This window comes from Euprymna scolopes, chromosome 12 (genome assembly GCF_053919585.1).
Source record: "Euprymna scolopes isolate OS-2025 chromosome 12, ASM5391958v1, whole genome shotgun sequence".
Taxonomy (NCBI): Eukaryota; Metazoa; Mollusca; class Cephalopoda; order Sepiida; family Sepiolidae; genus Euprymna; species Euprymna scolopes.
The window spans coordinates 84,514,765-84,531,550 of record NC_136493.1 but is presented as its reverse complement, the minus strand read 5'-3'; the positions used below and the strand labels follow the sequence as shown (position 1 = coordinate 84,531,550).

Genomic DNA, 16,786 nt, shown 5'->3' with positions numbered 1-16,786 from the left:
CCACACACGTTAGTAATACATTATTATCAGCAGCAAAGGAAAACATGCTCAAAACATAACCTTCTGTAAAACGCAGTAAACCATCGTTTGATGATTGATGTAGAAAAGCTGTAAAAAATGCTACCCAATTCTAAGAAAATTGCAAAATATCCAACAAAAGAAAACCTCATTAGCTTTGAGAAGTATAGAAGCAAAACGTTGCAAATATTTAAGGAAGTTAAAAGAAAAATAGTGCACCTGGTTCTGTGCATGAATATATGAACAAGACAGCAAAAGCAATTCTAAATAATAATGAACGTTTGTTTGGTATATTATTTGAACCAGCATAACTTGTTATTTTAACTCAATTCTAATTCTGTTTGTGTAACATTTGATTAGTTAGAATTAATGAGATTTTGTTTGTAAAAAAAAATCTTAATTTTAATGATTGTTGACATTTTGTGGTTATATTCACAGTTACCTCAACAACAACTTTTCCTACTAAAGGGCCTATAAGAATGACTACAACACATGGTAGAGTATTTCTGATTATATTATTGTATTATCATGACTTTTTATTTTCTTTAAATCATCTTTGTAGTATATTTATTTGTAAGGATAAACTTATAAAATCTTTTAAACTGTAGTTTATATGCGATATACAAAATATTTTGTATCTGCAAATCTTTATTATATAATTTATTTATATAATTAAAAGTATATTGAAATATGTGATGATACACGTGCATAACTTACTTTATAATTATCATTAAATCATCATTGTAGTATATTACTTAACAAGAACAAGGATATAAAATCTTTAAAACTGTAGCCAATAAAGGAGAAAATATTTTGTAGTTGCAATTTTTATTATATAACTTATTTATATAATTATAAATGTATTGAACTATGTGATGATACATGCGCATTACTTACTGTATAATTGTCATTGAATGTTGCCTCATATATTGTGATTAGAAAAGTTATTGGTTCATTAAGCTAACCTGACAGTTATCAATGTATTTTCATAAAAATTCAACATAAATTTATATTTATCTTTCTATAAGTTATTTTTTAATGCTTTATTTTAGAAATCTGTATTCATGCTGAAGAAATCACACAGGAAAATCTCAGTGATGATGATGTGGAAATTATTTCATCAAGCACAAATGATCCCATTCAAAAATTAGTTCCTGGTGCTGGACCCTATAAGTTTGACGTAAATGATAATATTCTAAGACTTGTGATCACTTTCAATGAACCAAGACTTCCAGTTAAGATTAGCCTTCTAAATACAAAGAATATCCAAAGTTTTAGTGTTATTGCAACATATGCAGCTGGTGAAGTAGAGCCTTTTACGGTAAGTCAAATTTCCTTTTTGACAATTCAATTTTATAGAAGAAATTTTTTGTATTGAATTGAGTTTTAGTAATTGCTTTCATCAAAAATATTATTTACTACATATTACATTTACATTGTGATTTCTGTTAGAAATTGCTTTCGTATTATTTGGATTCATCAGACTACTGTTTTCGTCTGGAGTATCATTTTTACAACGTTTCGATCGGTATAATCTCGAACTTGGGAATGTTTCTGTCGAACTCGAGAATTTGGATGGAATTTCGAATGGAACCCTTTATTTACTTCACGCTATAATGCACGCTGATGGAAACACATGCACACAGGAACACGTGTAAAACAAAGTAACAGGTGAGAAATAAAAAAAAAATTAAAAAAATGTAAATATATTGTAAGTTTACCGAACATCTATATATATATTTAATTTTCTAAGGAGAAGTTGCATTTTGTATATCATTTAAATTTTTGTAATGTTTATTTGCATGTATAATACTGATTAGATAGATATTAAATTATCTAAAAAAAACTTGCAGTTCATAATGTTTATTAACATCTAATAAATATGTTTGCAAAGCAAAAGCGTTTTTCTTTGGTAACGCATGCTGGCGGGAACACACGGACACACGCACACATGTAGATGTAAACAAAGAAGCGGGTCAGAAATATATTTAAAAAATAATAAGGAATGTAAATATATTGTAAGTTTACCGAATATCTATATATATATATATATATTTAATTTTCTGTTAAGAAGTTGCAGTTTGTATAGAATATAAACATTTCTGATAGCAATATATGCAAAAACAGAAGTTTTGGGTTTGATATTTTCTCTGTAGAAGCTGTTTTTTGTAATGTTTATTTCCATATAGAATACTTAGAAATTGATCGTCTCCAAGCATATGTGCAGCTTCTTTTAGTTGCGTTACTCTTCATCGTTCCTCTCCGTCAATAATTTTTACTTCGTCCCATAGTAGTAAATTATAATGGTTTCCTTTTTCCCTCCAAATATGGTCAGCTATACTCGATTTTTAAATCTCTCCATATGTTACGGCTTTTCGACGTTCTTCTAACCATACTTTTAGTGGTCGACACGTCTCACCTTTGTATAGTTTTCCACATCTACATGGGATTTCATATACACAGTTGTTAGTCATAATTTTTTCTGTAGGGGGCTTGACTCTCACAAGCTATTTCCGGAGAGTTAAATCGTTCTCAAATACTGTCCTGATTTGATATGGATTCATTGAATTTTTTTTTTTCAGACAAGCCCTTCATGTGTGGTATACAAACTGTGGTGAGTTTTTGAGTGATGTCCTTTTGTGTCTGGTCCAGATTTCTTGGAGCTGCTTTCATGCTCTCTGGATAGTTGATTCAGCAGAGTGTTTCTCTTAAACTGTCCATCTCCTCTTGATATGCATTGCTGTTATTACATATTGCTTTTTCTCTGTGTTTTAAACAATGGATTATTCCTTTCTTTACATTATATGGATAGTGAGATTGAAGTTTAGGTACTGTCCAGTGAATGTTGACTTTCGGTATATAGATAACATAAACCCTGACCAATGTGGATAATCAGTACATCTGGAAAGAATAGTTTGTTGTTATGTTGTTTTTCCATCATGAACTGTATAGTTATGTGGAGAGAGTTCACGTGGTCTAGTAATGTTTGAACATCTTCCTGATGGGGCCAGAGTATGAATGAAAACGTTGTAAAATGACACTGAAGATGAAAACAGTAGTCTGATGAATCCAAATAATATGAATAACCAATTGTTTATTTCAAAAATTCAAAAACAGAAATTTTGTTGTCGGAAAGGAAAATCATAAAGCAAATGCAACACTAATTAATTGTAACTGAACTATTGAAGTATTTTTTGATAAAATGTTCAATTTTCTATTTTTCATTACAGAATGTTGATCCTACTACTACAGTATATCTTCCACAAATTGATACATTATTTGAGCTTGAAATTACAATTGAAAAAGAAAATCCAGAAAGGCGTGTTGAAACCGAAGTTAGTGTTCATCTGTGTGGTCCACGTGGTGAGTAATACTTTTACAAATAGTTTATAGATTTGTGATTTTTGTTCAAAGTTTAACATTTTTTAAATACTTTAAAAATACTTTCAAAGTCTGCTGACTGTAGATAGCAAATCATGATGTAGCTGGGCAATCTTTACTCCAGTTGCCTAAATAATTGCATGAATTGCAACACCACACTTAGGCCCTTACTTGGGCTAGATAGAAGGTCAGAGAGACTTGATCCTACTAAGTCATGACAAGTAATGACAAGCCTTAGTACTAAAGAAAAACAACCTTTATCTTTATTCAATCAGACACCCATCGCTTTGTAACTTTTTATTGCTAGAAGGTAGTTGATGAGGGTGACTCATACCAAGGAAACAAAAGACTTGATCACTGGTTCATGTTACTGAATATTAGTTTTTGGATACTAATTCTGAAAGTATACTTAAAATTGGAGTCGGTGTAAGTAGAGTGCTTTTGTATCACTGTCTCAACTAAGATAAGTGAAATTCCCCCTTGTACATTGTACATAATGTTGGATGTGTAGCTGTGCAGAGAACCAGTGTATAATTCCTTTTTTATTTATTTATTTATTTATTGAGAAAACTAATTTTTAAGAAATCCCAAATGCAGTTGTAGCACTTTAAGTCTTGCTATGATATTTTGTTATAAAAATTGGTTCTTATGACATAACTGGGTTGATGTCAACAAGAATATCTGGACTAAAAAAATCTTACCTCAAATAAGGAAATGTCATAAAAAAAGAATACATTTCAGACTATGTAAATATTGGAAGGTAGCAATGAATAGCTGGTTTAATTGTTGATTTGCTTGAAAGAAGATGTATTGATTTGTGTTTTGTAGTCCGAGTTGTCCCCCTTTGCAAATTGGCTGTTTGGAGAAATGGAAAACTAGATGGCTCTGTGTGGTTTGAGTTGTCCCCCTTTGCTAATTGGCTGTTTGGAGAAATGGAAAACTAGATGGCTCTGGTTAATAGTCAATTTGCATAAGTGGAGAAATGGGCAGCATATAAACGGTACTTTTTTTTTAAGCAGGGGTGAAGAGCGCAGAGAGTGAAACGACAGTTGGAAGAAGTGACGGCGAATTCTTTTTGTGACAGTGAATTATTTGTGGACGTTGAAGGGCTCGACCTTTTGGAAGGAACAGCTGTGTCTTATATATTTTTTTTAAATTTCTTTTTTTTCTACTTCACTACAAGCTATTTCGGCAGCGCCTTTCGTCTTCACCCTCCTTTCTCCTGTAGCTCCAGACTGGATCCAAGAGAACACAGTGGCTGCGTCGATCCTCACCTAACTATTCTGTAGCCCCCATTTCAAGGCTAAGTTGATGCCCTTCATACCCGCATCCAGTTCCGCCACATTTATGTGAGCCACATCGTCCTTCTTCCGCAACCAAGCAGCATCTTCTGCAGTAACACCACCTATCTCCAAGGTGACCGCCACTGCTATACGGCTTGCATCACACCACATAACACTTTCTGCACTGTTGGGTACATGCCAAACACCTCTCACTGGATCCCCCCTCTTCACCTCTTCAATAATCTCTCTCATAATGTCCACAGTCTCTTTATCAACTCCATCCTCCCACTTCGCTCAACTAGCTAGCCTTTTGATATAACTACATGCAGTCCATAGCCATCCTGCAATAGGGTAATGGCCCACCAGTCTTCCGCATATTGAGAAGAGTTCTCCCCTGCTCAATTTTTCCGACACCTCCAGGATCTCATTTCCCCTCCGGAACACTAACCGTCCTATCTGGTCCTTTCTTAGTTGGAGCCCTAACACAGCTCCTTCCTACAACGATTCCGGGCGTTTTGCAATTAGCCCAAAGCTGTTGAGGTCTTTTACTATGTCCATCGCAGTTGTTACCGTCTCATCCACCAAAATATCATCAATGTAGGAACTGGTGGCTCTTCTGACTGCGTCCTCCTTGCTTAGCACCATTTTGAGGATCGCTGCCATGATTTTTGGTGCAGAATTCAGGCCAAAACCCAACCTAGTCAGGTAGTACGTTCGGCCCTTGTATCTGACCAACTGGTATTTCCAGAATTCCTGTGAAATGTGGATCTTTAGGTATGCAGATTTTAAATCCACAATCGTCGCAGCCTTCTAAATCTCCTCCACTCTCGCATGGTCTCTCCACACACGTCAATCACATCGCCTCCTGTGTGACACGCAACGTGTACGTTCAGCTCCCTGAAGTCCAGTACTGGCCTTTATCCATGGCTTCCCGGACTATATTTCTATAGCTCTGCAGCAACTGCTCGGTGTAAATACTATGGAGGTGGCGGAGTTGATTACACAGGCTAGGGTGCTGGCCAGGAAAAAAGAGAGTGAGCAGGGAATCGTAGCTGTCGCTCAACGAAGCAAACTGCAGCAGGAAATTGTGAAGGACGAAATGCAGAGAGGACTGTGGCAGACACCCAGGTTCTCTGGCAGATGCTACCGATGCCAAGGCCTCCATATGGCGAGGCAGTGCAGGTAGTCAAAGCCAGAAGTCACGTGTTACTGCTGTGGGGAATTCGGCCACATCAGCAGATTCTGTTCCCAGGGAAACGAACAGGGGAAAGCCACTGCGCTGGTGGCTACCCCACTTATTCGATGAAGGCGCTTCAGGGTATATCACCACAAGTAGAGGTGACCCTAAATGGACGAAGTGCAAAAGCCCTTGTCGACACGGGCTGTACTTCAACAATTGTCACCAAAGACATGGTTGACACATGCAATGGAACCAGCAGCATTACGGCAGTTGACGGCAGAGAGGTGAAGTGCAATGGCACAAGTATCGTTCGGTTGATGGTACGTGGGATGTCACTAAAAATCCAGGCGATTGTTATTAACAAAATTATCACGGGTTTCGATGTGGTGCTAGGGATGTACGCAATTGCTCAACTAGGGAGCATTACAGTATATAGGAACTCTGTGAGATTTGGAGGACACCAAGGGGCTTCAGGTGTGCAATTCGAAAAATGTGTCACAGGAACGGCCGGGTTAGACAAAAGTTGCACGATAGAGGACTAAGATTTCTCTGCACACTTTGATGGTGAGAAATGGACAGTCCAGTGGGCATGGAAGGGAGAACCTCCGATACTGAACAACAGAGTGGAATGCTACGAGCATACGTTACGAGGAGGCACAAGAGTTGAATTTGAGAAGGATGTGGACCGATGGATCTCGGAGGGAATTTTAAGACCATGGACGGAGAAGGTGGAAGGTGTGATGCCGTTAATGGCGGTTGTTCAGCCCACAAAACAAAAAGTTCGGCCAGTACAGGACTTCAGGGAGCTGAACGTACACGTTGCGTGTCACACGGGAGGCGATGTGATGGACGTGTGCGGAGAGACCATGCGAGAGTGCAGGCAGATTCAGAAGGCTGTGACGATTGTGGATTTAAAATCTGCATACCTACAGATCCACATTTCACAGGAATTCTGAAAATACCAGCTGGTCAGATACAAGGGCCGAACGTACTACCTGATTAGGTTGGGTTTTGGCCTGAATTCTGCACCAAAAATCATGGCAGCGATCCTCAAAATGGTGCTAAGCAAGGTGGACGCAGTCAGAAGGGCCACCAGTTCCTACATTGATGATATTTTGGTGGACGAGACGGTAACAACTGCAGAGGACGTAGTAAAAGACCTCAACAGCTTTGGGCTAATTGCAAAACGCCCGGAATCGTTGTAGGGAGGAGCTGTGTTAGGGCTCCAACTAAGAAAGGACCAGATAGGATGGTTAGTGTTCTGGAGGGGAAATGAGATCCCGGAGGTGTCGGAAAAATTGAGCAGGGGAGAACTCTTCTCAATATGCGGAAGACTGGTTGGCCATTACCCTATTGCAGGATGGCTATGGACTGCATGTAGTTATATCAAAAGGCTAGCTAGTGGAGCGAAGTGGGAGGATGGAGTTGATAAAGAGACTGTGGACATTATTAGAAAGATTATTGAAGAGGTGAAGAGGGAGTATCCAGTGAGAGGCGTTTGGCATGTACCCAACAGTGCAGAAGGTGTTGTGTTGTGTGTGTCAAGCTGTATAGCAGTGGGGGTCACCTTGGAGATAGGTGGTGTTACTGCAGAAGATGCTGCTTGGTTGCGAAAGAAGGACGACGTGGCTCACATAAATGTGGCGGAACTGGATGCGGTTATGAAGGGCATCAACTTAGCCTTGAAATGGGGGCTACAGAATAGTGAGGTGAGGACCGACTCAGCCACTGTGTTCTCTTGGATCCAGTCCGAAGCTACAGGAGGGCAGTCTTCAAGTACGAGTGGCAGCATCCCCGAACTGCACATGTACCTGCGGAGGAAGGCGAGAAGCGAGCGACTGTGCGAGTGGGAGAGGAAGTGAGGATCAAACCGCCTGATGCTCGCTGTACCACACGCTGGGGGAGGGGCATTGTGGCAAGTGTCCAGTCTCCGAACAATGTATCTATCGACGGCATCCCTCGACACATCCTTGATGTGCGGCCGGTGGTGGTGTTATCAGAGGAAGACAGCGACATTGAGCCAAGTAGCGACGTTCACGAAGAGGCTCCACGGAAATTGCAGTGAGAGAGACGGCCGCCATGTTGGTCGAGCGCCTACGTGATGGGTTGACATGTGATGATCGTGTAGATCAAGGGAGTGTGGGGTTTGAGTTGTCCCCCTTTGCAAATTGGCTGTTTGGAGAAATGGAAAACTAGATGGCTCTGTGTGGTTTGAGTTGTCCCCCTTTGCTAATTGGCTGTTTGGAGAAATGGAAAACTAGATGGCTCTGGTTGATAGTCAATTTGCATAAGTGGAGAAATGAGCAGCATATAAACGGTACTTTTTTTTTTTAAGCAGGGGTGAAGAGCGCAGAGAGTGAAATGATGGTTGGAAGAAGTGCCGGCGAATTATTTTTGTGACAGTGAATTATTTTTGGACATTTAAGAGCTCGACCTTTTGGAAGGAACAGCTGTGTCTTATATATTTTTTTTTAATTTCTTTTTTTTCTACTTAACTACATGTTTTATCCAGAAAACTTGGTTGAAATGTAAAGGGACCAGGTAATGTTGGTATTTTTATTGCAGAAAGGTGGATAGATACTATTATTGAAGTTAATTATGTAAGTGAGCGAATCATATTGCTGAAGATGATTAGTAATAAAATATTGACAGCCTTGGTGTTTATTTACACTACATGTGGTTTGAGCAACTTGTAAAATGTAGGTTTAGAGATCACATAGTGGATCATTTGAATACTATATTTACAACAGGAATTATCTAACAAGCTGAAGGATATACTGTTGGAAGTAACAAACTGGGCATGTGGGTGGACAAAAAGCCACCAAAACATAGTGATATAGTGATTGTAGTGATACTGACAATTCTGTTTGACTAATTAGCATAAGCATAGGAGAGAGCCTATATGATTCTCTCTCTAAGAAATATAGGAAAAAGCTTGACTATCTATGAACAAGGCCAACTTTCACTTCATAACAATGGCATCGCTGATAGAATTGCAATAGTCTCTCGAGGATTCCAATATTATCGATACATTGCTACAATGTTTTGTTGCCAGTGAAGGAACTAAAATGTTAAAAGACTACAAGGAAACTAAACGAGAAAATGAAATAACAGATTTATTTTTGACTACAGCTGGATGTGAAGCAATAATAAAAATATCCATTATGGCATATCCCATAAATCTGGAAGACCTGACTTTGTTAAAAAATAAGTCAAATCGTAAGAAAAAATATGAGACTTAAGAAAATGTTGGTCGTAATAGAAAAAACAAAGTTCATGTTGATGAAAGAAGAAAGTGATGAACCAATCATAAAATATCTATCCTGTTTAAAAAATGTGAATAAATATTGTGAGTTTGAAAAACTTAGACAAGAAGAACAAACGATCGGAGAGGAATTAAGTCAATTAGGATTAATTTAAGTTATGTGCAATATAGGCTTCTTGGAAATGATATAATTGACATAAATTCTACCAAATTAATTAAATGAGATAAAAATAGGAACAAATTAAAAAGTTAAAAAACTATGAAGTGAGTTTAAAATTCAAAGAAAATTATCAGTGCATTTGTAGGAGCAAAATTGCAAAAGCTAATAGGACTTTCTTGAATATGTTCCCCCTGTGTGTAGCAAGTAGTCATCACCTATTGTATTTTTGAGAAAATCAGATGGAAATAGATGTATATGTTAAGATTTAAAAATAGCAATAAATCATAAACTTTTCTCAATTCACATCCAATACCTAATGTTGAAGTTGCATTACATGAACTGACAGTTATGAACGTTCTTACAAAAATAGATTTAAAAATAGCATATCAGCAAATACCACTACTATTTTAAACTGTTTGGAGTTAGTATAAGAAAATTCCTAGTGCCCCTACAATTATTGGTATTATATATTTTTTCTTCGGATTTCATATTCAGCTTCTAGGTCTTTACTTAGTCATCTGCTAAAACAATTATATCTACAATTTAGCAAGTTTTTTTCCTTCCAGCTCACTATTATGATGTCCGGTGTCCTTGGCCAAATAAATTTGTCTGTTTGTACTGCATGTTCAAAATAATGACGTTTGCATAGTTTCCAGTGAGCTGCTTTTCCCAAGCAGTCGTGTCTCTTTTTGTAATTTTTGGAAGCTAGTTTGCTGCATTTACTTAATATATGATTTACCATTTCGACTTTTTATCAAAGTCTACATTTACTAGTTTTTATAACTTTTATTCATCCCCGAACAAAAAACATGTGTCTACTTTGTAGGTTTTAACTTTAAAATAGTTTGCTCTAATCACATTGTTTTTTAGTTATAGTGAAGGCATGATATCAGAAACTCTCCCCCCCCCCAAAAAAAATTGTTTTATGAAAAAAAGGCATCAAATTGTAAGAGAAGCATTGTAATCAGTGAATCTCAGAAGGAGATTATGCTGAGTAATAAAGTAGAATTTTGCCTAAAAGGTGTGGTTTTTATTAATTAGGCTCAGAATTTATTAAGAGATGTATTAGTATATATTTTCAGTATTTATTTCAACTGTGCTCTATACATTAGTAGATATTAGTAGAGCAATTAGTCTGATGATTTCCTGGAATGAAACATAAACGTTTCTCTATAGCTTACCAGCCATAAGTATATTTTCATACTATATATATATATATATATATATATATATATATATATATATATTTGTTTTCCTTTATACATAATATTTTTGCAAAATCAAGACAAGAAAATATGAAATGAAAACATCATATGGTGTATTTCTGTGTGTTACGATTGTTTCATAACTATTTGGACAAATTTAAACATTATATCATTTAAAAATATTCCAAAAATAGCTTCAGACACTAAAATATATTTGTTATATATGTATAAATATATTCATAATCCCTATTTTAAAGGATCAAGCGGTTAGACTCACCTCTTTCTCATCATATTATTCTATTATTTGTTTATTTATTTTTTGGTTGCCTTCGAATTGATTAATCTCCCATTTTCGAATTTCTTCTTTTAATATGATACTTCATCAATTTCCTGTTTTACATTCATTTAATCTTTTAATGTTTTTTCTAATTCTTATAATTATTTCTCCCTCTCCAATTTATTTATTTTATCAATTTATTCCCCAAGTTCTATAATCTACCCCTTCAAATTGTAGTCTCTATTTATATGTCCAACTATTCATATCTGTATTTTCCCGACTTTCGTATAAATATTTATTTACATATTGCCATATATTTGTTGATTTTTTTTTCCTTTACATGTTATTTTTTTTTTTTAAATTATAATTAAAAGGTTTATTTAAATAATATCAATTAAAATTTATCTTCATCACATACTGGTTATGTACATAATTTAAATGTTAAATCTATCTTTTCAAGTTTTATCTCAATATAAACATTTTATTTTTTTTTTTTTTTTAATATTTACTATTCTGTATTATTCAGTATATCATTATGGTGTAAGAGATATAACTCAAGTTTGCCTATATTTATCGATTCATAATTTTATCGAAATTCGTGTGTATTCTTACTTTAATATTTTGACTTTAGTATTCATTAATCTCTTTTGCTTAATTTTAAAATTTGTAGTTTTAATATTATTCTCTTTATATCAGTCTAGGTTCAATTTTTCACCTAGTTTGCTTCAAACTTCTTATTTAGTCCATTTTAATCCATCATAATCTGTTCGTCTCAATATTTTGCAATTACTTAATGTTTGATTCTTTTTTTGTGCTAATGAAATTTCTCAGGTGTTAGTTTATTCCCAATAACGATTATCAACTTTAAATTTAATTCTATTTCCCTTATTTAGGTTATAATTAGTTTATTTTTATGTGTTAAGTTAATGACCCATTAATTTGTTTATTGCACTATCCTAAAATCTTTGTATTAAATTTAACATTCTCTTATAACACTTACATTTCACTCTCAACATATATCTTAATTTTTTTAAAAATTTAAACACGTTTAATCAGGTCTTGAGCATGGTAATAGGAATTTATTTCTCTGAAGACAGCTTTAATAACATGAAATTTTTTGTTCCAAATTTTCTCTTTAGAATTCACTACGTTTACTCAAGTAAACATAAATTACATCTTTTTGATTTACTAGGATTCTATTTTCTACCTTTATCTACTATTGACCATTTTAATTCAAATTCTATTTTTTCTTACATGGTTCTGTAAGCCAATCACCTCACGCAGTTGTGTTTCTCTTCTTATTTTTAATATTTATTTTTGTCATATCATTATTTCTATCCTTATCCTCATTCCAAGTTGTTTCCTTTCCTGGTTCAATGTTAAATGATACAATATGGTTTCGGTATATCTTTTTACTATTATTTGCCCTAACTGCACATTTGTATACAATTTCATATATTAAGCAATTGCCCTCCAATGGACATTCATTAGGTATTCTACAGTTACATTTTTTCTCAATATTTAATTCACCTGATTCCATCCTACTATAATTCATATAGTTCTTATCAATTATTTTGTAAAATTCTTTAGGGATATTATTTTGTATCTGTTCACTAAAAGGATGATTAAACCAGACTTGTTTTTGAACCTATTTCTCTTATTCTTAACTGTATTATTACTATTATATGCTTCTTTAATTTCATTCTTTTTATTCTTATGTTTATTTTTTATCTATTTTATTCTTTACATTTCTTCTTCCCTTCATCACCATGTTATATGATGTTGTATAATTTATCCTGCTATTTTAATTATCAAACGCCTTTATGTATTTGATCTTTCCTTGATATCCTGATTGAGGTAATACTTCATTATATTAATCCTTATTCTTATCGAATATATTTTCATTTTGTGATATCTTAGATATTCTTTTTGATATACTGAGGATGATTGCTTTTTTCATACTCTTAAGATAATTAGATTTATATCTATATATATATATATATATATATATATATATATATATATATATATATATATATATATATATATAATATTGCTATAATTATTTTTAATACCTATAGACACTAGTGTTTAATCCTTTTGGGAATCATCAGTGCAGATTACAGCTGGTCGGAAGAGTTGAATGCAGGCACAAAGCCATCTCTGACCCCATTAGCAAGGAACAAACCACCTGTCTAACATTAACTGCGAGAAATATAGTTGAAATTAACATTTATATAAATTTCAAGATGGCGATAATGATCTTATGATTATAACATCATAATCTGCACATGTGTCTTTAAGTGACTGACTTCAATTTCAATTTAGAGTGCTCAACAATAAGAACCGAGTTCTTAAAGAGGCTGATATAATAATTACTATAATTATTTTTAATACCTACAGACACTAGTGTTTCATCCTTTCAGGAACATGTATGTGTGTGTGTGTGTGTGAGGGACTTGAAATATGGCTTGACATTAAAACAAGCAATGCTTAAAAAGTAAAAAACCATATAAGATAATAAATATAAAAATGATATAAGAAGGCATAAATCGGTGTAGAAAATAAAAGAAGATTTATCATAGGGGTGAGTGCTCTGACATTCCTTTCCTTATTTGTAGCTTGTTTATAAGTTGTGATTATATTAAAAAAAATTTAATTATTTTCTATATATATACTAGCGGGAGTTTGGAGGTGTAAAAGAAAAAAAAAGTGTTAGTAGGCAGGCAGGCAGGCTTGAACTCGTGACAAACCCATGACACGAAGGTGAAAAAGAAAGTGAAAGAAAACATGACATCTTACCGCTATGCTATGAAGCCATAGGAAGTGAAAAACATTGAAATTTAGAATGTCAATCAAAAAGTTTATTTGCTAAGTGAATGAGTTCATGCAGGTGCAGAAATGAACGTTGAGCTTTCCACCATTCCATTTATTTATTATGTTAGGGAAACCAAGCTCCCCTGAAAAAGGGGGAACTCTCAAATGAAAAGCAATTGTTTGATATAAAGGGCTTTCCCAAAATTGATCAAAGCTAATTGCTTTCAAGACTTCCTGGCACGAAAGGCTGCTGACAGCTTTGCTTTGTTGAGTCTCAGTTTATTTATATGAAAAAGACAAACAAACATGTGAAAAGACGGAAGTAGCATGAATTTTATAAAAGTCGATCAAAATAAATGTAGAGATGACATGCGTTCACAAATCGTAGATATTATGATCTAGGGAGTATATAAAAAGTTCTCGAAAATAGTAACCATCTCGAGAATCCTGGTGAAAAAAGCCTTCCATGGACATACAAAAACGTATGCCGCCATTTTGCTTTTTATATATATAGATTTACACGGACTTGTAATATGTAAAAAGTATTTCTCCTTTGTGCTTTTTTTTCATAAAAAATATAAATTGGATGAAATATATTCTAATGACAATTATTTTTTTTACATTTTCCAACTAATGTACTGCCAACAATTTGAACCACTGTACATCTGTTTATACATCGTTCAAATGACAATTTCAACCATTGTGCAATAAAATGTTATGATCTTTGTGATAAAATATTTGCAAACAATAATATCAGTCACAACTATTCCAACAACTGTACCAACAACTATTCCAACAACCATTCCAACCACAGTTCCTACAACTATTCCAACTACTATACCAACAACCGTACCTACAACTATTCCAACAACTGTACCAACTACTATACCAACAACTGTACCAACTACTATACCAACAACTGTACCAACTACTATACCAACAACTGTACCAACTACTATTCCAACAACTATACCAACAACAATACCAACAACTATTCCAACAACGATTCCAACAACCATTCCAACCACTATACCTACAACTATTCCAACAACTATACCTACCACTATTCCAACCACTATACCAACAACGATTCCAACCACTGTACCTACAACTATACCTACAACAAGTATGTTTTTTTTTAAATTTATTTGAAACGAAGTTTTATGCAGTTTTATTTAATAAATAATTCCATGCAAAATTAAAATCAATCAAACATTTCAATGTAATGAATAATTTTTATTTACTTTAGTTGTTTTTAAACTAGTGCATAATTGTTAATTAATAAAGTGCACCGCAACAAATAGCAATGGTCGCATCAAGAGGCGCGTTAGTAAATAAACTGGAAATATCAAACGAGCAAAAGAAAGAATTATTTTGATTGGTGTTAGTATCTCGAATGATTTTAGAAAAAGTAAAAGAATCAGAGACACAGTAAGTGGAATAGAATGTACGGACAGGCTAAAGTAAGTCAGTGAGATATTAGGTGAGGGCATGTTGAGCGAAACCAATCATGGATAAAATGGATCTACAAGGCACATTATCTTCGCGCATTTTAGGGAGACCATAAATTCGAAGCCTCAGGGAAGTAGGTCATATTTTCTGATAAATATCTTTGGAGAGATAATTCTTTTTAAATAAGAAGTACAAGCGTTTTTGAAATTTGCTTTCAATATTCAAAGTATTATCATAAGAGTCGATCGAATTAAGTTTGAGAAATTTATTCGTGTCATCTAAAATATAACATTTTATTAATATAGTCAATACGGTTCAGAACGACTACGGCGGCACCTTTATCAAATCTGGAAAGATAAGTATCTTTATTTTTCTTAAGATTAAGTGCAGAAAAATGGGATATTTTTCCAGACAAAATTCCCTTTAGTTATCTTCCTACAAGTTACCTAAAAGGTGCAATGTGTTAATGAACCTCTTCTTTCGACAGAGAGAATGTCTGAGTCATGCAATGGAGACAGATTCGAGAGTTTTCAGATGATTACTTGATCGGCCTCTAAATAGAATTGAAAAAAAGTCATCATTATATGCCAGGAAACATTCTGGATTATCCAATAAATGTTGACCAATCGCAGAATCTAAATTATCGTTGGTAGGGTTGAATGTGTGTGTGTGTGTGTGTGTGTGTATATATATATATATATATATATATATATATGTATATGAATTTTTCCGGATAGTTTTAAAAGAATTGTAACTAACGATGAAATACACTATTTGTTGCTATCAATCTATTCCTTGATGTCTTGATTGTGTTAAAACAATATATCTATCTATCTATATATCTATAAAAACAGAGATGTGTGTGCCACAGACGATTTCTGATTGGTTAATCCAATAATCACATCTCCTAAAAAACTATGGTTCGTAGGCTCTTAACTTTACCATAAAATATTATGGCTTTATTTATTGTCCATCTTGGAAGGGTTTAATTCTTTTATAAATTGTTATTTACAAATTAAAAAAATACGAAACTTACACAATCTTACAATCCAACCTACGACATCAAGGCCGCCATTCTGGTGTAGCCGCAGACACGTACACAACACGAAAACAATGTTTTGAAAATCTAGCAAAAATTAATTTTCCTGAAATTTTTCAATATTTAAAAATAAATTATGCCGGCTGATAAAATTTTTAAACTTTTTTTAAAAGCTAGAAAGATAAAATTTAAAAATATTTATTTTTATGTAAAACGCGCGTTCGCTCGTGGTCTTTTCATTTCGGGTTTGTATTACTGTACACATAGATTCGAAAAAGTTGTCAAAAAACAAATATATAACAAATAAATGTTATCAAAGGCAAGATAAATTACTTTTCTACCAAACTGGATATATTTTTCGTGTTTTTATTCAATGTAACACATTTATTCAGCTCGAAAAACGGGTTTGTATTACTGTACACATAGATTCGAAGAAGTTGATAAGATACGAAACAATACAGCATTAAAACACGCGCACACACGCACACACACTCACGTCCACTATCGTTCCTGGCTACGTCACGTTGTTATGGCAACACGATAAATACACAGTAAATTTGATTTTCTTCATTTCTATGCAAATATTACGCAAATATAAATCATATAGAATATCTGTATGAATATAATTACACGTATTAGGTAAATAAAGATGATCATCGTTAGAACCGAAAAAAAAAACTAATAGGGAATTTGTATAAAGTTGTATTTT

General features: G+C 34.0%; 1 protein-coding gene across 1 annotated transcript; it reads left to right on the top strand.

The window, feature by feature from the left end:
- The first annotated feature begins 458 nt into the window (after nucleotides 1–458).
- On the top strand, nucleotides 459–15,027 carry LOC145291613 (uncharacterized). Its single transcript, XM_080137689.1, has 4 exons — nucleotides 459–513; nucleotides 1,071–1,339; nucleotides 3,249–3,381; nucleotides 14,344–15,027. Exons 1-4 carry the CDS (start codon nucleotides 498–500, stop codon nucleotides 14,736–14,738), a joined length of 813 nt encoding a protein of 270 aa, XP_079993815.1. The 5' UTR covers nucleotides 459–497; the 3' UTR covers nucleotides 14,739–15,027.
- Nucleotides 15,028–16,786: the final 1,759 nt, after the last annotated feature.

Bases quoted from the DNA above. Each gene is read 5' to 3' on its own strand.
- LOC145291613 (XM_080137689.1), top strand. The intron at 1,340-3,248 runs GTAAGTCAAATT...TTTTCATTACAG, and splicing joins GTGAAGTAGAGCCTTTTACG to AATGTTGATCCTACTACTAC. The intron at 3,382-14,343 runs GTGAGTAATACT...CAATAATATCAG, and splicing joins TCATCTGTGTGGTCCACGTG to TCACAACTATTCCAACAACT.